The following is a 25,959-nucleotide window of genomic DNA, read 5'->3' on the forward strand; positions in this document are numbered from 1 at the left end:
TCTCTGTCTTCTCCCTTCCTCTCTCTGAAATCAATAAAAATATATTTTTAAGAGACTATGACTGCTCTTCTCTCTCTCTCTCTCTCTCTCTCTCTGAGAGAGACTGGCTGGTGTGCCATGATGATGCCCAAACCGCCCATGGAGAGGCCACCTGGCAGCAAGGAACTGAGGCCTCCAGCCAGCAGCCAGCTGAGTGAGCCTGGAAAGGAACTGTTTAGCCCAGTGGTCGGCAAACCGTGGCTCTCAAGCCACATGTGGCTCTTTGGCCCCTTGAATGTGGCTCAGCGTTAAGAACCACTTCTTCAAAATAGACTCGCCCAGGCCGAAAACTGACTTCTGCGCATGGGCCATGACGTTTCAATCGCACTGTACATGTGCGCCCGCATGTGGTGTTTTGTGGGAGAGCCACACTCAAGGGGCCAGAGAGCCACGTGTGGCTCTCGAGCCGCGGTTTGCCGACCACTGGTTTAGCCCGTTGAGCCTCCCGGTGGTTGGGGTTCTGGTCACACAGCTCGGCCCGAGCCCCATGAGACAGCCGGAGGCAGAACCCCCTGGTGACCCCGCTCTGCACTCAGGCCCTCAGAAGCCCTGGGACACAGGCAGGACGTGCGTGTTAGGTTCAGCTGTGAGGGTTTGGGGGTGACTTGTTACGCGGCAGCAGTCCATAACCAATGCACTGGCAGCGCGTCCCATCAGCAGGGGGAGAAGGGAGAAGGAGACGGAAGGTCGGGGTGGTGGCTGGCCCCCCCGTGTGGGTTCAGGCCAGTTCCTCTGCTCCCCGCCTCAGGCGCACACATCCAGGGCCCGGGGTGTTGGCAGCCCCGGTGGTCCGGTGCAGTGGTCGGCAAACTGTGGCTTGTGAGTCACACGCGGCTCTTTGGCCCACACAATACCACGACCCGGGCGAGTCTATTTTGAAGAAGTGGCGTTAGAAGAGGTTTAAAATATTTGGTTCTCCAAAGAACTGAAATTTCAATCGTTGTGTTGATATTTGTCTGTGTTGACAAATGAGTTTGCTGACCTGTGGCCCAGAGCCTCCTGGGGCCAGCTGTCCCGGACAGCGCTCCAGGCATGGCCGTCCGGTTTAATCCTCCCAACGGGCCCTGTGGGAGGTGCTGTTCACACCTCCGTCTTACAGATAACAGAGGAGATGATCCTTATCAGATATTTGATTTGCAAATTTTTTTTTCTTCTTTAAGAAGTCCGTGGAGTAGTTCTTGTCATACTGGTTTGGGGGTGATGAATCCCTTCAGCTTTCTCCTTTTCTGGAAGCCTCAATGCAATCGTGCTTTCCTTTTTTAAATATATTTGATTGATTTGAGAGGAAGGGAGAGGAATAGTTAGAAACACTGATGAGAAACATTCACCAGCTGCCTCTTGCATGCCCCCTACTGGGGATCAAGCCTACAATCAAAGCCTACATGCCTTTGACCAGAATAGAACCCAGGACCCTTCAGACCGCCAGCTGACGCTCTACCCACTGAGCAAAACCAGCTAGGGCTTGATTTAATCTTACTGTTCATTGTTTTTTCTTATAACAAGGAGGATATGTACATAAGTGAGTACTTTTCATCACCACTATTTTTATATAATAAAATACTAGGTGTTCCTGGATAGAACAGAATTTATTTTATTAATATTCTTGACTTAGTCATTCATTGACTTAGAATTGGTACATATCATTCACAAATTAGACTAATCTCATTTTTGGGGAGTCATTATGGATAAGTTTTTGTTGTTGTTGTTTTTTGTTAGAAACCAATAAAAATGTTCACATAGTTGAAACTGGCTTGGCTCAGTGGATAGAGCGTCAGCCTGCGGACTGAAAGGTCCCAGGTTCGATTCCGATCATGGGCATGTACCTTGGTTGTGGGCATATCCCTGGTGGGGGGTGTGCAGGAGGCAGCTGATCGATGTTTCTCTCTCATCAATGTTTCTAACTCTCTATCCCTCTCCCTTCCTCTTTGTAAAAAAAATCAATAATATATTGTATATATATTTTTTATTATTATTTTTTTTAATGAGAAAACGGAGGCTCAGGGAGGTGAACTCACTTTCCCGTCAGTTACTGGGGATTCTTTCTATAAGAGTTTATCTCTAGGCAGTGTAAGAGGGTTATCTGAAATGAGTATGGACACCCCCAAATTCTCTTCTTCACCCTAAGTGTGGCCCAGTGACCACCATGGGGGTGGGGGTGGGGGGAGAAGCTAAGTTCAGTTTGTGATGAAGGAACTTTCCCACGTCAGAGGAGCCGCCAGGGCATGGGGGCGCGGATGGAAAACGAATCCTGGTTAAGAGACCCCGGAGGCCTGAGTGGTGGTAACACTGAAGATGACAGCCCGAGTCTTGTATTTGGCATTTTTATTTCAAAACTCCAGCAAGAAGAAGAAATCAACGGCAGCACTAGGGAGGTCCGGCCTGAGAACGGAGGAGAGGTGCAGAGTCGGGCCAAGGAGTATCCCTGACCCTCGGCCCAGAGCAGCGGGAACCGAGTCCCCAGGCCTGAGAGGCAGAGGCGGAGCTGGGCCCAGGCGGCTGGGCCCGGCCCTTATGGCTTTGGGAGTGTAGCGGCCACGAGGGGGCGCCCGAGACACAGGCGTCCGGGCCCCCGGCCTTGCCTTTCATATTGCACTTGAGGTGGAGTCATTGGTAGGGAGGTGAGCATCCGGCTGCGGCTGGAGGCTCCGCGCCGGCGGGTCCGCGCGGCGGACGGGCAGCCTGCGGCGTCACACCTGCAGCGCCCACTCGTGGGCCTTGGCTCCGTACTGCGGGCGACAGAGGCCGAGCGTGAGGGGAGGGAGCCGGGCCGGGGCGTCCCCGGTGGCTCCTAGGAAACGCCTCCAAGTACGGGGAGGGGGAAGGGCCAATCGCTGCAAAGGTGGCGCAGAGGCTCACGGGAGATGTAGTTCTGCAGAGGAGTTACTGTCAGGCCCTGAGGGCTGGCGGGGTGGCGGGGAAATAACGGGGAGAAGTGCAGCTCCATGCTAAGTGACCAGACGTCCCGATTTTTAACACTTTGTCCCGCGGCGTTTAAAAACAGTCCCGATTTTTTTGGGGGAAATCGGGACTTATTTTTAAAACACCGCGGGGGCCGAAACCGGTGGATAGAGCATAGGCCTGTGGGCCGAAAGGTCCCGGGTTCGATTCCCGTCAAGGGCATGTACCCTGGTTGCGGACACATCCCCAGTAGGGAGTGTGCAGGAGGCAGCTGATCAATGATTCTCTCCCATCGATGTTTCTAGCTCTCTATCCCTCTCCCTTCCTCTCTGTAAAAAAATCAATAAAATATATTTAAAAAATAAATAAAACGCCGCAGGACTCGGAACGAATTGTTGAAAATCGGGGCTGTCCCGCCAAAAGCGGGACGCCTGGTCCCCTCACTCTATGCAGCCCATGCACCGGCCACAGCTCGCGGGCCAGGCAGCTCCGGGAGGTTCGCAGGAAGATGCCGTGTGGCCCCGCGAAGGGACACGCTTCCAGGGGTTATGGCCCCGCGCCTGGGGGAGAGACTCCTCCGGCCACAGGGACAGCCCGGGCTCCAGGGCATCCGTGGGGGGTGGCCTCCCGTGGCTCCAGGTCCCAGAGGCTCATGGGAAGGACGCCCGGGGCCGCAGAGGCTCAGGGAGAGGGTCACCGAGCCCCAGGAGGAGTCCTGGGCCACAGGCTGCAGGGCCCAGGCCAGTGGGGGGGGGGGGCCAGGTCACCCCCTGGGATTACTGGGGTGAAGGTGGGGGGTGGGGTGGGGGATGGGCTCCTGGGCGGGACACTGGGGGAACCGGCCATCGGCCTCACCTGGATGGCCTTCAGCTCCTTCTGGAAGCGGAGGATGAGGTCGGGCCCGTGGTCCATGGTGGGGATGTGGAGGTCCTGGGAAGAGGCGCCGTGAGGACCGCCCCCCCCCCCCCCCCGCCGGCTCCCGCCCCCGGGCCGCCGCTCACCTGGCCCTGGTACAGCACCCGGTGCACCGGGCACACCTGGCAGGCGGTGCCCGAGCCGAAGACTTCCCGCACGCGGCCCTCCTGCAGGGCTCGCTGGAGCTCCTTCATGGTGATGTTCCGCTCCTCCACGCGGAACTCGCCCTGCGGCCGAGCGCACGTGAGGACAGGGAGGGCGGGGGGGGGGGGGGGGGGGGGGGGGGGGACAGAGACCCGAGGGCGAGACGGACAGCGGAGGCCCAGAGGAGGGGGACAGCGACCAACCAGTGTGCCCCCCACCCCCGGCCCCCGCCTCACCCAGGAGCGGGCCAGGTCCAGCAGGCTCTGTCTCACCACTCCGGGCAGGATGACCCCCTCCAGCGGCGGGGTCACCAGTTCCAGCGCTGGGTCAGGGCGAGGAAGGGGGGTCACCTCACACCCTCACACCCCTCCGTCCTCTCAGGAGCCAGCCCCCCACCCCCCGGGATCCGCCCTCTGCCGGGACTGCACCACCGCTTCCAGCAGGGCCCTGGGGGGTGGGGGTGGGGGGTGGGGGGTGGGGCTGGGGGGTGGCGGGGGGGCTCACCCCCGTCCTCGTGGGTCCAGTAGATGAAGATGTTCATGGTGCCCGCCTCGGTGAGCTGGTGGTCGGGCCCGTACAGCCAGAGCACCTGCTCGCAGCCCTTCTTCTTCGCCTCCCGCTGCACAAACACCGTGGGCCCGTAGTTCCTGGCGGGGACAGCGTGATCGCGGGGGCGGGGGACCCAGCGTGGCCCTCGGGGGCCTTCCCACTCAGGGCCCACCCTGCTCCGCCCCAACGCTCAGCCCCCCCGTCCCCCCACTCCCCCCCCGCCCCCCCCCCTCCTAGGCCCCGGGACGGCTGCTGGGGCCCAGGCTCTCCGTAGTCCGTCCTCCCATCTCCAGGTCACGTCTTCCTTTCATTTTTTCGCTTTTTAAAAAAACACTTTTTTCTTGACTTCGGAGAGGATTGTGGGTTTGGTCCCCAGTGGGGGGCAGCGGATCAATGTGGATGTTTCTCTCTCTCCCTCTCCCTCCTCTGAAATCAGTAAAGACATATTTTGAGAAAGAAGAAGGAAAGAAGACCACAGCCCTCAGTGGGTGGCGAGGCCGGCCTGCTCTGACCGGGACTGCTTCCTGCCGGACAGCTCCGGTGGCCGCCCTCCGCCCGCCGGTCCCCGCTGGGCGGGGGGTCCCCGCCGTCTGCACCCGGGACGCCTCCTCCCACCGCGGGCTCCCCGAGACCGCCCCCCCTCTGTGAGGACCGACAGCGCCCCTCGCACCCCAGAGCCCATGCCCCCGGACAGGGGGCTCCCCGAGGCCGCCCCCTCTCTGTGAGGACCGACAGCGCCCCTCGCACCCCAGAGCCCACGCCCCCGGACAGGGGGCTCCCTGAGGCCGCCCCCTCTCTGTGAGGACCGACAGCGCCCCTCGCACCCCCAGAGCCCGGACAGGGGGCTCCCCGAGGCCGCTCCTCGCACCCCAAAGCCCGCGCCCCCGGACAGGGGGCTCCCACAGCGGCCGAGCCCCGGCTCCACTCCAGTCCGCCTCAGAGGGCGGGTTTGGGAGGACTGAGCGAACCCCGGCTCTGGCCACACTCGCTGTCCCTACACCCTGGCACCCCTCCTCTGCCTCCACCGTCCCCCGGAGGCCCTCCCTGCGGCCCCCGGCAGAGGTCCGGGTGACGGTGGGACCAGGAGTCCCGCGCAGGTGAGGGGCGCTGCGGGCCGGGGCCGGGGAGCTGGGTGGGGAGGGGGCGGGCCTGGGGGCCGGGGAGGTAACGGGTGACACCAATGGACTGAGTGCAAACTTGATTACTGGGGCATCCCAAGGCCACCCTGGTCTCCTCTCTGACCCCCCAACCCCCACCCCGCCCTCACCGCCAGGTGCCAATGACGTCACACCCCGTGTGTGGGCACAGCTGCCCCAGCCATGTGCAGCGGGACGGGGAGGGCCATGGCCACCAGGGACACCCCAAAGCATGGCCGCCACATCCACTTCCAGGGGACCAGGGGTGCAGGAGGGGGCGGGGAGGGAGGGGGGGAGCAGAGGGGAGAAGGGGGGGCCACTCACCCGCCCAGCTTGCAGTCGCCGACGCCGCCCACCCAGGCGCGGATGTAGGCGGGGTCGGCCAGGAGGGACACGGGGCTCAGGGCGCCGCCGGGGAAGTAGGAGCCCACGGGGCACAGGATGACGAACAGGAGCGCGCGGCTGGCGCTGGTCACCCCCAGGGAGGGCTGCGGGGGGGAGGGGGGGGTCAGGACCCGGAGGGGGAGCCAGCCGGCAGCCGCCCCGCCGGGCCCTCCCCGCCCCGCCCGCAGCGGGAGGCCCGGCCCACCTCGTTGCCCATCAGCAACGGCCGGATGTACAGGCTGCCGCCCGCGCTGTCGGGGACCCAGTCCTTGTCCACGGCCACCAGCCGGCGGATGCACTCCAGCAGCTCGGCCTTGTCGAAGCTCTGCAGGGACCCCGCGATCAGGGCCCGGAGCCCCCGCACCGCCGCCCCCACCTCCCCCTGCCTGGCCTCGGCCTCACCGGCAGGCAGAGGCGCAGCGCCGAGCGCAGCATGCGGTCCATGTTGAGCCAGGGCCGGAAGAGCCGCACCTGCCGGTCGCTGCCCTTGAACGCCTTCATGCCCTCAAAGAGCTGCGGGGACAGGGGGCGCCCAGAGATCAGGGGCGGCACACACACACACACACACACACACACACACCACACACACACACACACACCACACACACCACACACACACACATATATACACCACAGATACATACACACACCACACACACATATACACCACACACACATACATACACACCACACACACACACATACACCACACACACACACACACACACACACCACACACACACACACATATACACCACACACACACACACACACACACACACACACACTCGCGCACACACGAATGCACCAGCAAACAGGGCCAGAGGCAGAGCTGGGGTGAGACCGGCCGCTGAGCACACAGAGGAGGCGGGGGAGAGCCGGAGACACTGGAGAAAGCCAGAGAGAGCAGATTCAGGGGTGCAGGGCCCAGGGCAGGGGTGCAGGGCCCAGGGCGGGGGGTGCAGGGCCCAGGGCGGGGGGTGCAGGGGCCCAGGGCGGGGGGTGCAGGGGCCCAGAGTGAGGGGTGCAGGGGCCCAGGGCGGGGGGTGCAGGGACCCAGGGCGGGGGGTGCAGGGGCCCAGAGTGAGGGGTGCAGGGGCCCAGGGCGGGGGGTGCAGGGGCCCAGGGCGGGGATGCAGGGGCCCAGGGCGGGGGGTGCAGGGGCCCAGGGCGGGGGTGCAGGGGCCCAGGGCGGGGGGTGCAGGGCCCAGGGCGGGGGGTGCAGGGGCCCAGGGCGGGGGTGCAGGGGCCCAGGGCGGGGGGTGCAGGGCCCAGGGCGGGGGGTGCAGGGGCCCAGGGCGGGGGGTGCAGGGGCCCAGGGCGGGGGTGCAGGGCCCAGGCGGGGGTGCAGGGCCCAGAGTGAGGGGAGCAGCGGAGCTGCCGGGCTGCTGGCAGAGCTGACGATCGGGTGGGAGTCACGTTTCCAGAGCCCTTACGCGGCCTGGCCGCCAGGTAGCGCAGCTGGTTAGAGCACCGTCCCCACCTGCCAAGGTTGCAGGTTCAGTCCCCGATGGAGGCACATACAAGAACCAGCCAAAGAGGGCAGAAATAAGCAGAATAAGCAGGGCGTGCTGGGTCCCAGCCGGAAGGCAGAGAGATAAATAAATGCTAGTTTCCAGAAAGCACCTCCTTGTGGTCAAAATCCCCACTGTCCACCCTGAGCCCCTAACTGCCACCCCGGCCGTCTCCCTGCACAGAGTTGGCTGGTTCTAGTCAAACGTCCAGAGGGGAGGGGGTGGGGGTGGGGGGAAGCCCTCAAAATTCCTAAGAGAAAAGCCTGCCTCAGGCCACAGAACCAGCTCCAAAGGAACAAAAACTACTCAAACCGCAAACCAGCTACTAGAGCTGGGACAGGTTCATGCAAGTCCCGTCCCAACTAAAGTCTCTGCAGGGAGACCGAGCTCAGCCAGAGCTTTAAGCCGCAAGCTCTCTGGCTCTCTCCCCACAGGCCCCCAGGGCCTCCCAGTCCCTATATGCTCACAATCCACCGGCCTCCTGGTCACCCAGCCAAGCCTCTGGGCACCATCCACGCCCTCCCCTCCCCTCCTGCAGCCTGCCGACCCCTCAGGCCCCCTCCCCTCCTGCAGCCTGCCGACCCCTCAGGCCCCCTCCCCTCCTGCAGCCTGCCGACCCCTCAGGCCCCCTCCCCTCCTGCAGCCTGCCGACCCCTCAGGCCCCCTTCCCTCCTGCAGCCTGCCGACCCCTCAGGCCCCCTCCCTCCTGCAGCCTGCCGACCCCTCAGGCCCCCTTCCCTCCTGCAGCCTGCCGACCCCTCAGGCCCCCTTCCCTCCTGCAGCCTGCCGACCCCTCAGGCCCCCTTCCCTCCTGCAGCCTGCCGACCCCTCAGGCCCCCCTTCCCTCCTGCAGCCTGCCGACCCCTCAGGCCCCCTTCCCTCCTGCAGCCTGCCGACCCCACCCCTCAGGCCCCTCTCCCCTCCTGCAGCCTGCCGACCCCTCAGGCCCCCTTCCCTCCTGCAGCCTGCCGACCCCTCAGGCCCCCCTTCCCTCCTGCAGCCTGCCGACCCCTCAGGCCCCCCTTCCCTCCTGCAGCCTGCCGACCCCTCAGGCCCCTCTCCCTCCTGCAGCCTGCCGACCCCTCAGGCCCCCTCCCCTCCTGCAGCCTGCCGACCCCTCAGGCCCCCTTCCCTCCTGCAGCCTGCCGACCCCTCAGGCCCCCTTCCCTCCTGCAGCCTGCCGACCCCTCAGGCCCCCCTTCCCTCCTGCAGCCTGCCGACCCCTCAGGCCCCCTTCCCTCCTGCAGCCTGCCGACCCCTCAGGCCCCCCTTCCCTCCTGCAGCCTGCCGACCCCTCAGGCCCCCTTCCCTCCTGCAGCCTGCCGACCCCACCCCTCAGGCCCCCTTCCCTCCTGCAGCCTGCCGACCCCTCAGGCCCCCTTCCCTCCTGCAGCCTGCCGACCCCACCCCTCAGGCCCCCTTCCCTCCTGCAGCCTGCCGACCCCACCCCTCAGGCCCCTCTCCCTCCTGCAGCCTGCCAACCCCTCAGGCCCCTCTCCCCTCCTGCAGCCTGCCGACCCCTCAGGCCCCCTCCCCTCCTGCAGCCTGCCGACCCCTCGGCCCCTCTCCCCTCCTGCAGCCTGCCAACCCCTCAGGCCCCCTCCCCTCCTGCAGCCTGCCAACCCCTCGGGCCCCCCTCCCCTCCTGCAGCCTGCCGACCCCTCGGGCCCCGATGCCTTCGCCCCGTCGCTTCCTGTCCAGCTCCCAGCGCCGGCCCCAGCGCGGCCTCCCCACCTGCCTGTTTACTCCCACCCGGGCCTCCGCCCCAGCCCGGCCCCGGGCCTCCGTCTCCCGCTCCACCTGGCCCTCCACAGGCCCCGAGAGGGTCCTCCGGTGCCCAGCGCCGGCCCTGCTCCGCGCCTGCCTGCTCGGAGCCTCCGTGGCTCCCGAGGCCGGCGAGGTCCAGCCACTCAGTCTCCCGTGGCCCTGATGGCACCCTCGGCCTCTGCCCCCGCGCTCCGTCCACAGTTCCCCCAGGTGAGCCGGCTCTGCTCTGTGCCATGCCTCTGCGCTGGCTGTCCCCCCTCCCTCTACCACCCTCCCTTCTCCTCTTTGCCCAGGCGGACCCCGCTTCCTTTCAAGTTCGAGGTCAAATTGGGTCCCTCCTCTGGCTTCCCACAGTGCCCTGGCCGCCTCCGTCAGGGCTCAGGTCACACTAGCTGGTAACCAAATTACGGGCTTTCTTTTTTTTTTTTCTTTCGTTCTTTCTTTTCTTCTTCTTCTTCTTTTTTTTTTTAGTCCTCACTCGAGGATAATTTTCCATTGTTTTTTTTTTTTTAGCAAGAGTGGAAGGGAGGGCCAAGACCGATTTGGCTCAGTGGATAGAGCGTCGGCTTGGGGACTGAAAGGTCCCAGGTTCGATTTCGGTCAAGGGCATGTACTTTGGTTTCGGGCACATCCCCAGTGGGGGGGAGGGGGAGGCAGAAGGCAGCTGGTCAATGTTTCTAACTCTCTATCCCTCCCCCTTCCTCTCTGTAAAAAAATCAATAAAATATATATATTTTTAAAAGAGTGGAAGGGAGAGACAGAGAGAGAGACATCAGTGTGAGAGAGACACATTGGTTGGTTGCTTCCCACATGCACCCCGACTGGGGCTGAGGGTCGAGCCTGCAACCGAGGTCCATGCCCTTGACCGGAATCATACCCACCGATGCCCTATCCACGGAGCCAAACTGGCCAGGCAGGTGGTGGGGTTTTCAAGTGAAGGAACTGGATCTCTCCTCTTGGGGACCTCGGCGTCAGCCAGCCCAGGGCCGGGGACACGGGGAGCCTCAGGGAACAGATGAGGAAGACGCGGAAGGAGGATAGCGGAAGCAGACCCAGCGAGGTGGCCCCAGCAACAGACACAGCAGGAGGGAAGATATGGGGGGACGAGGGACGGAGCTCGGCCGCCATGCCACCTGCAGCGAGTAGTGGAGGGCGGAGCAGGCCGGGTGCAGCGAGAGGTTCTGGAAGGGCTGGATTCTGGGCTGGCTCCAGCCCGTCTGCTCGGCCCACTCCACCATCAGCATGTGGTCGGTGAACGTCTTCCCGAACACCAGGTTCTCGTTGGGGCCAGGCTTCTGGCGAGGCTTCTGTGTCATCTCCAGCTGCAGGTCTGCAGCCTGAGAAAAGAGAGGGGACCCGGGGACCCTGAAATCTGCCACAACCGCCAGACTGGGGGGGGGACTACAACTCCCATGAATCCCTGCGTCTAAGACCCAGCCAGAAGAGGGTCCTGTGGCTCCAGAGGCTTCTGGGACGTGCAGTTTCAACTCTTTCCCACAGCCTGGTGGCAGGCAATCAGGCTAGCCCCGTGGTGGGCAAACTGGGGCTCGAGAGCCACAGGCGGCTCTATGGCCCCTTGAGTGTGGCTCTTCCACAAGATACCACGGCCTGGGCGAGTCTATGTTGAAGAAGTGGAGTTAGAAGTTTACGTTTAAAAAATGTGGCTCTCGCCGGGACCGGTTTGGCTCAGTGAATAGAGTGTCAGCCTGCGGACTGAAGGGTCCCGGGTTCGATTCCGGTCAAGGGCATGTGCCTTGGTTGTGGGCACATCCCCGGTGGGGGGTGTGCAGGAGGCAGCTGGTCGATGTTTCTCTCTCATCGACGATACTAACTCCCTGTCCCTCTCAATTCCTCTCTGTGTAAAATCAATAAAATATATTAAAAAAATAAATAAAAAATAAAAAATAAAAAATAAAAAATGTGGCTCTCCAAAGAAATTTCAATCGTCGTGCTGTTGATATTCGGCTCTGTTGACGGATGAGTTTGCCGACCACTGGTGCTGCCCACCTTGACCTTTGAACCCTGGGTCTTTTGGAGATTCCCAAATGCCACCTTCAGCCCCCTCCTCCCTCAGACCCCCAGCCCAGGCCCCAGCCCGTCTCCCTTGGGGTCCTTCCTTCTACCTTGAAGCTGGATGAGGCATATCTTCTGGGGCCACACAGAAGCCAGGGCACAGGGAGAAGTTTCCGGGCCCAGATCTGGGGGTGGGGACAGAGGAAAGGTGGTGAGGCAGGGAGGGGGGGGTCCTCGGCTGCCTCCTTCACGTGGGAGGCCCCCCCCCCCATCTTTCTTTCCAGGCCCGGGGCCGCTGAGGGGCCATGGGGCGTGGCCAGGTCTCCCCCTGCCCCGACCAGAGGTGGCAGGAGGGGCTCCCGAGGGGGCCGCGTCCCTCCCTGGCCCCGCGAGGGCCACCCCGGAAAGCGCTGAGTCAGCCCCCGCCCGCCTCCATGCCGGGCAAAGTCAGACGCAGGCGCCTCCCACCAGGGGACTTTGGCCCCAGCCCCGGCCCCGGCCCAGCTCAGACGGACGACAGCAGGGAAAGTGCTCGGTAAGTGAGGGCCTCGCGGGGGACTCAAACCCCGATAAGAGTGGGGGACCTAAGGGCAGGCTCCCCCAGAACCCAGGATCTATACCCCCTCCTCCCTCCGCCCTCAGACCCAGGAGTCCCGGCCCCTGGACCCCTCTTCCTTCAGACCCAGGGTCAGACCCCGAGCCCTAGGCCTCACACCCTCCTCCCTCAGACCCAGGGGTCCAGGCCCCCAGCCCCTCCTCCCTCAGACCCAGGGGTCCAGGCCCCCAGCCCCTCCTCCCTCAGACCTGGGACTCTTCAGTCAGCAGGCTGACACTGAGCCAAGCCCTCACACCCTCCTCCCTCAGACCCAGGACCAGACCCCCAGCCCCAGGCACTCAACACCATCCTCCCTCAGACTCAGTAGCCCAGGCCCCCAGACCCTCCTCCCTCTGACCCAGGAGTCTAGGCCCTCCTCCCTCAGACCCAGGAGCCCAGGCCCCCAGCCCCTCCTCCCTCAGACCCAGGAGTCCAGGCCCCCAGCCCCTCCTCCCTCAGACCCAGGAGTCCAGGCCCCCAGCCCCTCCTCCCTCTGACCCAGCAGTCTAGGCCCTCCTCCCTCAGACCCAGAAGTCCTGGTCCATATTCGTTCAGGGTATTAGATCCACTGAAGTCAGATGACTTGAAGCCCCCAGCCCCATGCTTGCTTTGGTCCCCAGGGATCCAGCTCCCTTCCGGTCCCAGCGCTGAGGGGTAGCCGTGCGGACCTGGCGGCCGGCCACTCCAGCCGGCCGTGGACACTGCCAGATGGACACCGCCCAGGTCTGGCTGTGCACAGCAGGGCGGCCTCTGCCCGCGAGCTTGGGCCTCACAGCGCCTCTCTCCAGCCCAGGGGGAAGGCGGCTGGGCCTGCGCCCGCTCCTGGGAGCTGGGGGAGCTGACACCACGCGGGGAGAACGGATGTGAACGGCAGCCGCGGCTGGTCCGCAGGTGAGTCATGGGCAGAGGGGCCCCGGGGCTTCCATGACCGTTAGTCTGGGCCATGAAGCCTGAGGAGCAGCCCTGAGAGCGTGGGCACCGGCTTCGGGCCGGCTCAGGGTGTGCTCCCACGCATGGCCTCTAGGTGGCGGTGTGCGGCCTCCGTCCAGGAGGGAACAGGACACCCACAGCCTGGAGTCTGCACGCAGGGCAGAGGCAGCTCAGAGGGAGCAGAGATGGGAAAGAATGAAGGAGAGCAAGAGAGGGAAGCTCAAGGAGAGAAAGAGACAGAGGGGAACCAAAATGGAAAAGAATAAGAGAGTAAGAGGAGCCAACACCGGTTTGGCTCAGTGGATAGAGTGTCGGCCTGCGGACTAAAAGGTCCCAGGTTCGATTCCAGTCAAGGGCATGTACCTTGATTGCGGGCACATCGCCAGTAGGGGGTGTACAGGAGGCAGCTGATCAATGTTTCTCTCTCATTGATGTTTCTAACTCTCTTTCCCTCTTCCTTCCTCTCCGTAAAAAATCAATACAATATATATTTTAAAGATATATTTTATTGATTTTTTACAGAGAGGAAGGGAGAGTTAGAGAAACAGAGAGTTAGAAACACCAATCAGCTGCCTCCTGCACCCCCCCCCCACCGGATGTGCCCGCAACCAAGGTACATGCCCTTGACTGGAATCGAACCTGGGACTCTTCAGTCAGCAGGCTGACACTGAGACAAACCGTTTTCGGCAAAAAAAAAAATTAATTAATTAAATATATATATATATATATATATATATATATATATATATATATCAAGAATGAGAATAAGAGACAGTGAAATAGAAAACACTCACTTGAAAGAACAGAAAACAAGGCCAAGAGATGCCAAAACAGACTGGGGAGAGAGAGGATGAGACAAGAGACAAGAGGGAGAGAAACTCAGGGAGAGCAGAGCCTGAGAAACCTGGAAGCATTCGGAGTGGGATACAGAGAGGTCCGGAGAGCGAGGACGAGGAAAAGGATCCAGGAAGCCCGCACTTCAGCCTCAGCGGAAGGGAGACCACAGAGACGAGGAAGGAGGAAGGGCTGCGAGGGACGGGATGATGCCAGGGGGAGGGACGCGTCTCCATGATGCTCAGAGACAGGCATGGAGGAGAGAGAGATGCCTGGGGCAGAAAGACACACCGCAGGGCCGGGCAGGCGCGGGGCGCGGCTCCAGAGCCCCGGGCACCCTGGGGAAGCTGCCGTCACCCTCCCAGGACATCCCTCGGGGCTGAGAGAAGGGGCCCCCCCATCGGACACCCCAAGCTGTAGGGGTTGGCCCAAAGGAGGCTCTCGGGTGGTGGGTGGGCATCTGGGACCAAAAGTGTGAAAGCATGGGGCTACTTAAGAAGCGAGGAAGGCCCTATCCAGTTTGGCTCAGTGGATGGAGCATCGGCCTTCAGACTGAAGGGTCCCGGGTTCGATTCCGGTCAGGGGCATGTGCCTTGGTTGTGGGCACATCCCCGGTGGGGGGTGTGCAGGAGGCAGCTGGTCGATGTTGCTCTCTCATTGATGCTTCTAGCTGTCTATCCCTCTCTTTTCCTCTCTGTAAAAAAATCAATAAAAATATGTTTATTTTTTAAAATATATTTTATTGATTTTTTTTTTTTTTACAAAGAAGAAAGGGGAGAGATACTAGTAAGAAACTAGTATCAATGAGAGAGTAACATCGATGAGAGAGTAACACCCATCAGCTGCCTCCTGCACACCTCCTACTGGGGATGTGCCCGCAACCAAGGTACATGCCCTTGACCGGAATCGAACCCGGGACCCTTCAGTCCACAGGCCGATGCTCTATCCACTGAGCAACACCGGCCAGGGCTTATATATATATATATATATATATATAAAAGAAAAAGAAGTGAGGAAGGTCGGGGGCAGCACGCACAGGGCAGGCTCTGTAACATCATATGCAGCCTTCACCGTGTCTCAGTACGGCCGGGACTGGCCCCACTGGGTCCGGGGCTGCCTCCTCACATGGCCCAGGTGTGTCACCATCACCACGGCTGTCTCTGTCCTGGTCCAGCCCTGTCTTCCACACGCAGGCCTGCCCCCCGCCCCCCACATCACACACACACACACACACACGCACACACACAGAAGGGGGTCCCCACACTAGAGCACAGGACTCCCATCCCGGACCAGAACGGTCCCCACAGCCTGAGAGCCCGGGCGGTCCCTGCCCGTCCCACCAGGATCCCCGGGCGCCCCGGCCCCAGCCCGGCCCGTCCCCATCAGCCCCGAGGCGCCACGGGAGGACACGCCGCCCGGCCCGCCGCCCATCGGCTGGGCTCGGGGGCCGGGGCCGGGCCAGGCGAGCAGCACACACTCCTCCCAAGGTTATTAGCTGCGGCGGCGGGTGGCAATGACCTCCCCTCCCTCCTAGACTGGTAACTGTTTCCTTTCCCCCTGAGAAGCCCCGATCTCCCAAACCCGCAGGCTTTTCGGAAACGCTGCTGGCTAGCCCCGCGGCCAGAGGGGACTGACTGTCTCAGCCTGGCCCCGAGCAGCCCGGTCACCGACCCGCTGCCTCGGTGTCCACGCCGGATGCGGGGCTCAGATGAGGGGTTCGGGGGACACCCCTGCCCACATCTCCCTCCACCTTCAGTGCCAACAGGAGAGGGGCTTGACCCCGATCCCCAGGCCAGACCCGAGGGTGCATTCCGCGCCTTCATCCTCCCCGCTTCCCCTATAGACGCCGGAGCCCCGCTCCCGCTCCCCGCGCCCGCCGGCGGGTCCCTTCCCAGGCCCCCCGGCCCCGGCCTCAACCGTTACGGTCCCCTCCTCCCTCCCGGACCCGGGCCCGGTCTCCAGCCCCCCAATCAGGTCCCCGCTCCGCATCGCCCCTAAAGCCCCGCATCCTTCCCGATCATCCCCCAGCCCCCCGGCCCCCCACTCCTCCTCCTCCTCCTCCTCCTCCTCCTCAGCGGCCCAGGAGCCGGCGGGCGGGCTCGCAGGCGGGAGGTCCCCGGGGAAGCGCGCCCCCCGCACCCACCTGGCCCAGCGCGGCCGCCGCCATGGTCGTTGCGGCGGGTGGCAGCGCCCGCCCCGCGGAGGACGTCGCGGCCCCGCCCGGGGCACGCCCCCTCCCCGGCTCCCGCCCCCCGGGTTCCTCCCCCCGGGTTCCTCCCGCCCCTCCCCTCCCGCCCGCTACCCGCCGCCCGCGCCCGCGCCCGCGCCCGCGCCGGCCCGCCCAGTGCGCCTGCGCCGGGCCGGGCCCCCCGGGGGGGAAGGAAGGGGGGGTCGGTCCTCCCCGCCCCCACCCGGCTCGGTTCCACCCGCATCCAGGCTGCTCGCGGGCAAAACGGCATTTCGGTCGGCTTCGGCCTCCGGGCGCGAGCGGGAAAAGCTGCCCGAAGTGAGGCGGGGAGGCCGGGCCCCGCGGGTCTCCAGCCCCCGCTCAGACCCGGCGGCGGCGCCCCGGGAACGGGAAGGGAAAGGCCCCCCGAGAGGGCGGCGGGGAGGCCGGAGGGGCTGCAGTCCCGGCCCCGTGCACACAGATTTTCTCTCCAGCGAGAACGTGTGTATCTTTTCTGTAACTTTTTTTTTTAACAACCGATGGGTCCTTTATTCACAAATAGAAGCCTCGGGAGGTGCGATCTGCACGCTTGTTTTTGTAACTTTTCTGAGAGGTAAAAGCGCACGCGGCTCCTTCAGCATCAGGGGGGCCGGGAAGTTTCCGATCCCCGACTGATCCCTGAGCCGCTCAGGTGGACGGGCCCCGGGCAGCACTTCCTGGTCACGCCCCTTCCCGAGCCGCCCCGAGTTCGGGGTCTGGAGGCGGAGGCGGCCCGTTGGTGGCTCTGGCGTCACGGCGCCGCCCCAGCCTCCCGGGTCAGAGCGCCCCAACTCGCGCGCCAGGTGACCGTGACCTCCGGCTCCGCCCTGAGCCGCTCTGCCCCCGTGGTTCTGCTCGGGGTCATCATCTGCCCTCATCTGCCCCCCCAAATCCTGGGCCCCAACAGCCACGGACCCGCGCCCATTCCGAGCTGCCTCCGCCTCGCCTCCCGCCCGGGGCCGCGGGGGTGTGGCGCCCGCCGGGCTGCGCGGCCGCCCCAGCCAATCAGAGCCCGCCGCTCCCCCCACACCCCCCGCGGCGGCCAATCCGCGGCGGCCCTGCGGCCCCACCCCCACCCACGGGGTGCCACCCCCGCCCGGGCCCGCGCCCCACCGGGCCAGTCCGGGGTCAGCCCTCCTAGGCGGAGGGGGCCGCGGCCCCCCAGTTTCCTACCCGCCCGTTTTCTCTCCTCCCAAATCAGGCATCCCCCTGCCCTCATTTCTCTCAGCGCCCGCCACCCTCCTGCTCCGCGGGCGGCGTGGCCCAAACCCCTTTCCCCTGCTGGCCTTTGGCTCGCCTCCCGCATTATCTCCTAATTAGGCCTTAATTTCCTCCCCCTGCGGACCTGTCACTGGGGCTCTGGTGAAACCGACCTGCAACATCTCCCTGGAGCCCCCGGCCAGAGGCTCCCGCTGCAAGGCCTGCTGGGAGCTGCAGTCCCTTGGGTCCAGACTGCTCAGGGCTGGGTAGGGGGACGGCGAGGGGCATGCGGGGGTGGGGGGTGGGACGGGCGGCAGTGTGGCCAGACTCACAAAGGACTGAAAATAAATGGAACGATGCCCTCCTCCTTCTGGCTGCCAATTGCTTTTTTTTTTTTTTTTTAAATATATATTTTATTGATTTTTTTACAGAGAGGAAGAGAGAGGGATAGAGAGTTAGAAACATCGATGAGAGAGAAACATCGATCAGCTGCCTCTTGCATAACCCCCTAGTGGGGATGTGCCCGCAACCAAGGTACATGCCCTTGACCGGAATCGAACCTGCGACCTTTCAGTCCGCAGGCCGACGCTCTAGCCACTGAGCCACACCGGTTTCAGCTGCCAGTTACTTTTGTGGGAGCCTGTGGGGTGGGTTGGCTCGCTGGTAAGTGGGCACAGCGTCTGGGGTTGGGAGACCGAGTTTGGAGAGGGAGAGACCTAGTCAGGGAAGCCCACGCGGAAATGAGGCAAAGCAGGGAGGGATGGAGGGGCCTCCACGGGGCCTCGCACCCGCACCCCAGCGCTGCACCCGGTCACCAGGTCCTGCGCAGAAGCGGCCTTCCCAGCAGGCCAGGGACCCCGCAGCAGCCTCCGCCCTGGCCGCCAGGGGCTGGGAGAGATGGGGGGAAAGGAGGGCAGGGGGAGCCCTCCCCTGGTGCCCGCACACCTGGCCCTGTGCCCTCTCCGGCTGTGGCCTCCGGGCAGGCCTGGAGGCGGCCAGCTCCTCCCGCAGTGGGTCCAGATGTTCCCGGAGACATTGGGGAAGGGAGGGCAGAATCGGTGGGTCTGCTGCAGACACTGCTGCTGGGGCTCACTGCGTCTTCTCAGCCTCCTCACACACACACACACACACCCACTCTCAGTCCATGGAGCTGCTCATCCGTTGACTCCGATGCCACATGGACACCCACCTTGGTCACGCTATCAGGGCCCCGGAAGAAGGCAGGGCCCCGGGAAGCTCAGTCCGGACACATGAGCTCCTCCCCCCCCCCCTCCCAGCCACGGGGGTCCAGCAGGGGCGTCAGAGGGGGAAGTCCCGCCCTCCCTGAAGTTGGCAAGCACCAGGCTCTGTTTCTTGGCTAGCAACACGTCCCAGGTTTTTCTTTGTGTGTGTTTTGAAGATGTTTTCATTGATTTTTAGAGAAAGGAGGAGGGAGAGGGAGAGAGAGAGAGACATCAATATGTGAGTGAAACATGGATCGGCTGCCTCCTGCACACACACACACACACACACACCCACCGGGGATCCAGCCAGAAACCCAGGCATTTGTCCTGACCGGGAATCAAATCGGCAACCTTCTCTCCCTCTCCCTCCTTCTCCCTCTCTCCCTCTCCCCTCCCCCTCTCCCTCTCCCTCCTCCTCCCTCTCTCCCTCTCCCCTCCCCCTCTCCCTCTCCCTCCTCCTCTCCCTACCTTTCTCTTTCATCAGCCATGACCTTGAAGAAACTCAACTTCTGTTCTACCCTGTTTGCTTTGGGCAGTGGAACAGAGAGGAAGAGAGAGGGATAGAGAGTTAGAAACATCGATGAGAGAGAAACATCGATCAGCTGCCTCTTGCATCATCCCCTAGTGGGGATGTGCCCGCAACCAAGGTACATGCCCAGTGGAACTGGCCAGGCAAGCCTGTTCCTGCCCCCCCCCCAGGGGTTCTCCAGGCGGGGATCCCCACTGTCTCCCTCGCGGGGTCCCCCCCCTAACTCTTTCAGACCTCCTTCACTCATCAGAAACTTGCCCACCGCGTTCCCAGGGCCGTGTCCTCACCGGGGTCCGGAGCGACCCACCCCAGGGCCTTTGCACCTGCTGCCCCCTCTGCCAGGAATGCTTCTCCTCGGAGAGCCACGCCACTCCCTCCCGGGGGACAGCCATGCCCGTGTGGCCGGGCCAGAGGGATTCTGGGGGACCTGGGACCCTCAGCCCACAGTGGGGGACCGTCCTGGGCAAACCTGCTCCCCCAGCAACACCAAGTCCTGGTCCAATGCCACCTTCTCCGTGGGGCCGTCCGTCCCGGGCCTGGCCATCCCACTTACGCACAGGGCAGCCTGCCTGCCCCGGGTCCCCGTCCGCTTCCCGGCTCCCGTCCTCCAGGGCACGCACGCCCGCCTGGCGCTCCGTCTGTATTTTACTTTCCTGTTTGCTCCGCTGAGGTTCTTCTCTCGTTTCCTCCCCCAGTTCTAAGGGGTCTGGCACGCAGTCGGCGCTCCATTCATTCGGTTTGACTATGTGAGTGAATTCATTGAGGGTCTACTGTGTGCCCGGCCCTGGTTTCGGCAGTGTATGCAGGTCAGGAACGGAAGAAGGGTGAGAGATACACAGAGGGCCACGTGACACCCCGCAGACCCGGTCTTTGTAGCTCAGCAGCCAGAAACCAAAGCCGTAACCAAATAGTAAGAATTTCTGACAACTCGCCCTGGCCGGTGTGGCTCAGTGGATAGAGCGTCGGCCTGCGGACTGAAGGGTCCTGGGTTTGATTCCGGTCAAGGGCACGTGCCTTGGTTGCGGGCACATCCCCAGTGGAGAGTGTGCAGGAGGCAGCTGATGGATGTTTCTCTCTCATCGATGTTTCTAACTCTGTATCCCTCTTCCTCTCTGTAAAAAAAAATTAATAAAAGAGCTGAAGCTGGTTTGGCTCAGTGGATCGGGCATCAGCCTGCAGCCTGCAGGGTCCCGGGTTCGATTCTGATCAAGGGCATGTACCTTGGTTGTGGGCACATCCCCGGGGGGGGGGGGGTGGAGGCAGCTGATAGATGTTTTTCTCTCATCAATGTTTCTGTCTCTATATCCCTCTCTCTTCCTCTCTGTAAAAATCAAAATATATTTAAAAAATAATAATTTCTGACAACTCTAAGATAAGAACCATAGGATGCAGCATGCATATGTGGGCCTTGGGGTGGGTGGAATTCTAATCCTCCAGCCCCTTCCCCAGGGCCCCCTCCCCGCCCACACACACACACACACACATTCATCTCCCCCCCCCTCACTCATTGGCCTTGAAGCCCTCCCTCCCTCAGGCCGGGGCTCGCCCAGCCCCCACCCCTGGCCCTGCTCGAGCCCTATTTCTCTCCTCCATCCAGCTACCAAGCCCCGCCTTCTACTCCCCCTACCCCGCCCCCCTCGAACCTGAGGCGGAGGAGGGCTGAGACACGGTCCGTTTGCCGCCCTCGCCCCAGCCCTGGGAACACAGCTGCCACCAAACACGGTTGGCCTCACATTCCCTTCCCAGACCTCTCACATTCCTCGGCCACGTCCCTGCCCGCTCCCCCAAGGTCACTGGTAACTATGTGACCCATTGGCCTGACCACCCCCTCTCCCGTCAACAACCATTGGGGCGCTGGCTTTCCTGGATGCCCTGTAGCCTCGTCTGGCCTGACTCTTCTAATGTTGGGGGGCCCTAGATCCTTCTCCCTCTCCCCACTCTGCCTGGGGAGCCCCGACACTGTGTTCTCATCAGCGTCTCCGGGATCTCCCTCAGAGCCCCCCACCCTTGGGCCTCTCCATCTCTGTGCCTCCAGTGCAGGGATCACCCCATTTTCCCTTAAAACGTGCCTCTCTTCTTGGTCCCCAGCCTGGGGCATGGGGTCCACTGCCACCTGCTTCTCAAGCCGCAGACGGAGCCCCGGGTCTCCCTGAGCCTCCCTCTCCCTCGGTTCCTCCTCTGAGCTGTCACTTTATTTTTTTAAATATTATTTTATTTTATTTTTTTACAGAGAGGAAGGGAGAGGGATAGAGAGCCAGAAACATCGACCAGCTGCCTCCTGCACACCCCCTACTGGGGATGTGCCCGCAACCAAGGTACATGCCCTTGACCGGAATCGAACCTGGGACCCTTCAGTCCGCAGACCGACACTCTATCCACTGAGCCAAACCAGTTAGGGCTGAGCCATCACTTTTTCTTTTTTTTAAAATATATTTTATTGATTTTTTTTTTTACAGAGAGGAAGGGAGAGAGATATAGAGCTAGAAACGTCGATGAGAGAGAAACATCAACCAGCTGCCTCTTGCACACCCCCTACCAGGGATGTGCCCGCAACCAATGTACATGCCCTTGACCGGAATCGAACCTGGGACCTTTCAGTCCGCAGACCTACGCTCTACCGCTGAGCCACACCGGCCTCGGCTGAGCCATCACTTCTTGCTCACATCCCTTCCATGGCTCCCTATTGCTCTTGAGATAAAGACCAGACGCCTGCATGGCCCTCAAGTCCCCATGTGACCTGCCCCTCAACCCCTTCCTCCCTCCGCTCAGCCCCTCAACAGCACCGAACCCTCTCGCAGGGGCAGGCCTCTGCACAGGTGCTGGGGCCAGATCTCTCTTTTCCGAGTCCAGCACAGAAAGAGAGATGAATGAACCGGTTCTAAGTCGAGGCGGCCAGGGATTGAGAAAATAAAAGAAAAAAATATATAGAAAGAAGACGCAGAAGTAGATTTATAAAGCTGGGAGCCGCGTGGGACGCTGCCACTCTGATGGAGGGACTGGACCCTGAGCCCACGCAGCGCATTTATTTTATGCCCCAAATAAATGCACCAGGAGGTGTCCCCAAAACTTAGGATCAAAGGAGCTGATTTGCATTCTTGAGTGGGCCCTAGCATTCCTGGTGCTTGACTGGATTTACATATCTAGACCCGCCCCTGCGGACTGGATTTACATATCTAGACCCGCCCCTGCGGACTGGATTTACATATCTAGACCCGCCCCTGCGGACACCTGGACAAAGGTAAAGGCCAGTATGTGTATCAAGGCTTGACTCTGCCAGTCACCTTGGACTCCGCTGACAACAATTGAAAGAATGTCCATATGTTTAATAAAAATAAATAAATAAATAAATAAAAAGAATGTCCATATGTTTAATTTTAAAAAAATAGGTCTTTGGGGAGCCGGCCGCCAGCCAGAGAACCCAGCTCAGCAAGTCCGCGCCGAGGCCGCTCCGAGGACCGGGACCGCTCTCCCTCTGGGCTGCAGAAACTCCGCTGATCACAACTTGCCGCCAAAATGCTCCTCCTGCCACTGGGTATTTTTGTCCTGCACGCCGCAGTGCTTGTGCTGCTGTTCGTCTCCACAGTCGTCAGTCGATGGATCGAGGGCCACGGACACACGATGGACCTCTGGCAGAGCTGCAGCACGCCCTCCGCGGGCAGCGCCCCCCCCACTGTTCGCTATCCTCAGCAGATGAGTGGCTGCAGTCTGTCCAGGCCACCATGATCCTGTCCGTCATCTTCAGTGTGCTGTCCCTCTTCCTGTTCTTCTACCAGCTCTGCACCATCACCAGCGGGGGCAGGTTTTACCTCACTGGGATCCTCCAGATTCTTGCTGGTCTGTGTGTGATGAGTGCAGCATCCATCTACACAGTGAGACACACCGAATGGCACGCCAACAGCACTGGCTACACCTACGGGTTCGCCTACACCCTGGCCTGGGCGGCCTTCCCCCTGGCTCTGCTCAGCGGGTTCCTCTATGTGATCCTACGGAAACGCTACTGAGGTGCCCAGTTCATCAGGCTCTGGGCAGACACAGGGGAGGGAGGGAGGAAACCTAAAAGAAGAAAAGGAAAAAGAAAATAAAACGAACAGAAAAACCCGAAAAGCTAGCCAAAAACCCAAACTCAAGCCATACCGAGTGCAGTTGGGGAGTGGGGTTAGTGTTGATTGAAGATGTATACAATATCTACGGTTTATATGCCGAAACCGGTCTGGCTCAGTGGTAGAGCGTCGGCCTGCGGGCTGAAAGGTCCCGGGTTCGATTCCGGTCAAGGGCATGTACCTTGGTTGCGGGCACATCCCCAGTGGGCGGTGTGCAAAAGGCAGCTGATCGATGATTCTCTCTCATCGATGTTTCTAACTCTCTATCCCTCTCTCTTCCTCTCTGTAAAAAATCAATAAAATATATTAAAAAAATATCTACGGTTTATAAAACCTATTTATAACACTTTTTACATATATGTACATAGTATTGTTTGTTTGCTTTATATGTTGACCATCAGCCTTGTGTTGAAACCTTTACATCCTAACCGTATAATCAAGTTCAGTATTATTGTTTTGTTTTTTTGTTTTGTTGTTTTGTTTTACCCAGAAATAAAATAACTCCATCTCGCCCCTTCCCTTTCATTTGAAAGACGATACCTCCCTCCCACTCCACCTCACTTAGAAAACCAAAGTGTGGGTAGAGCCCAAACCGGTTTGGCTCAGTGGATAGAGCGTCGGTCTGCGGACTGAAGGGTCCCGGGTTCGATTCCGGTCAAGGGCAATGTACCTTGGTTGCGGTCACATCCACAGTAGGGAGTGTGCAGCTGTTTCTCTCTCATCGATGTTTCTAGCTCTCTATCTCTCTCCCTTCCTCTCTGTAAAAAATCAATAAAATATATTTTTTAAAAAACCAAAGTGTGGGTAGAAAGCCCCGATGGCCAGAAGCCCTCTCACACTGGTGACCTGTGTTCTCACAGAGGCACACACTGCCCACGCCCACACCCGGCCTTACGCATGTGGACGAAACCCTCAAACTGGAGCCCTTTGCCAAATCACGGCCGTGGCTTCGGAATGCTTGCCCCTGAGGTGGGTGTCCTGGTCACATGTCTAGATGAGAAATCAGTGACAAAAAAACACCTGTGAAATGGTGCTGTGTAATTACCGTTCCTTATTATCACTAATCTTCAGCTACTCACTGGAAATTCAATGAACAATTCTACACTATAAAGTAGAATGGAGACTGAATAATTCTGTGTAATATAAATGGTTTATAACTGCCTTTGTACCTGGCTGGGCTGCTATCATTACTCTGATAATAAGTCATAAACACAGCTTTATCACGCCCTGCGGTCAGAGGGTCAGGACCAGTCTCTAGAGTCTAGACACTTGCCTCCATGGGTCTAGGCTGTTCTCTGTCTCCAAGGACTGTCTGGCAATGACTTGTATTGGCCACCAACTGTAGATGTATATATGGTGCCCTTCTGATGCTAAGACTCCAGACCTCTTTGTTTTGGCTTCGCTTTTTCTGATCTTATATCAATTGTGTGGACTGAGATGCATTAAAATAAACATCAGAGTAACTTAAACAAACAAACAAACAAACAAATAACAACAACAACAACAAAAAGAATGTCCACATGCCTTCCCAGGGGCCCTCGGCACACAGGCTGTGCCCTCTGCCCGGAACACTCGCACCTGCACCTCCGTGCTGCGACACCCAGGACCCGCTGCACTGGTGGCCTGACTCTCCCTCCCCGCCCCTCCCTGTGGACCCCGGCTCTGGAGCATCCCCTTCACCGCCCCTCTGGCTAATGCTGCTTCCTCCAGGAAGCCCACCCTGGCCTCCAGAACGGGCCGGCCTCCCTGTCACACATCTCCCAGAGCCACACCTGTCGAGCACAAAACACACCCCCTAAGCTCCCGTCTGCGTTGATTTAATGACCTTGGCTGCCCCGCGGCTCTGAATGCCACAAGGGCAAAGGCCACATGGTGGACCCCGGGCACCTAGGATACTGCCTGATGCCCGCCCAGGTCTATTTATCTATCTATATCCATATAAAAGAGCCTACGTGACCGGCTGAGCAGCCAACCGGACGGCAGCTAGGATGCACAGTGACCACTGGGGAGCAGACGCTCAGCACAAAGCCATGGGAACATGGAACAGACTGATACACCTCAGAGGGAAGGGGGAGGAGGAGACTGGGAAGAAATTAACCCAAATATCTCATATGCATTCTGGTCCCTCACCCTGACCTGCGGGGGATCAGGCCAAACCGGCTCTCAGACATCCCCCCACGGGGTCCTGGATTGCGAGAGGGCGCAGGCCAGGCTGAGGGACCCCACCCGTGCACGAATCCATGCACCGGGCCTCTAGTTGATAAACAGATGAAGGAATGGACAGTTCTCTAAGAACTAACCCAGCTCTGAGAGTCTACAGGGGACACTCCTTTCTTCAAACACCTCCTGCACCCCCCCCCCCACTGGGGATGTGCCCACAACCAAGGAACACGCCCTGGACCAGAATCGAACCCGGGACCTTTCAGTCCGCAGGCTGATGCTCTATCCACTGAGCCAAACCGGTTTCGGTTTATTTATGAAATTCTTACTGATGAAATTATATGATGCGTGGGTAGAAGGTTATAAGAGGCAATGGGTAGCACACGTTTAACCTAATGCCCTAATCGCTAAGCTGGAGATGGAGGCAGGGTTCTCTGGTTCCTAGAAGGCACTTGGGCGTTGCTGCCCCAGGGCCTTTGCACATCCTCCTCTCAGTCAGTGGAACGCTCTGTGCCCTATTTCTCCACGCCCTCTCCTCCCACTGCAGGTCCAGCTCCAATCTCGCCTTTCCCCTTTTCCTTTTCCCAGGCTTCATTTGCCCAATATGCTAGGGCCTCAGAGATCTCAAACGGAGGCCCACGCCAGTTCTGCTCAGTGGTTACAGCGTCAGCCCACGAACTGAAGGGTCTCAGGTTCAATTCCAGTTAAGGGCACGTACCTCAGCTGCAGGCTCAATCCCCAGCCTCAGGTCAGCGGGGCAGGTGAGAGAGGCAACCCATCGATGCGTGTCTCTCACATCGATGTTTCTCTCTCTCTCTGTCTC

General features: G+C 60.8%; 1 protein-coding gene and 1 pseudogene across 3 annotated transcripts; one reads left to right on the forward strand and one right to left on the reverse strand.

Annotated features, from left to right (window-relative positions):
• Positions 1-2,344: 2,344 nt before the first annotated feature.
• Positions 2,345-15,987, reverse strand: BCAT2 (branched chain amino acid transaminase 2). 2 transcript variants are annotated; one of them, XM_084906127.1, is made up of 11 exons: positions 15,862-15,987; positions 11,470-11,544; positions 10,480-10,683; positions 6,468-6,578; positions 6,271-6,390; positions 6,006-6,169; positions 4,501-4,643; positions 4,233-4,318; positions 3,939-4,079; positions 3,793-3,867; positions 2,345-2,765 (listed from the first exon to the last, which is right to left on the reverse strand). In XM_084906127.1, the coding sequence occupies exons 1-11, from the start codon at positions 15,883-15,885 to the stop codon at positions 2,727-2,729; spliced, it is 1,182 nt and encodes a 393-aa protein (XP_084762253.1). In that variant the 5' UTR covers positions 15,886-15,987; the 3' UTR covers positions 2,345-2,726. The 2 variants fall into 2 exon arrangements, with proteins under 2 accessions (XP_084762253.1, XP_084762252.1); XM_084906126.1 differs by having other exon boundaries at positions 2,345-2,908.
• LOC311633508 (peripheral myelin protein 22-like) lies at positions 12,549-24,052 on the forward strand (annotated as a pseudogene). Its single transcript, XR_014797094.1, has 3 exons — positions 12,549-12,845; positions 22,263-23,556; positions 23,802-24,052. The product of XR_014797094.1 is annotated as a peripheral myelin protein 22-like (transcript).
• Positions 24,053-25,959: the final 1,907 nt, after the last annotated feature.

This window comes from Pipistrellus hanaki (genome assembly GCF_964339955.1).
Source record: "Pipistrellus hanaki genome assembly, chromosome: 15".
NCBI lineage: Eukaryota > Metazoa > Chordata > Mammalia > Chiroptera > Vespertilionidae > Pipistrellus > Pipistrellus hanaki.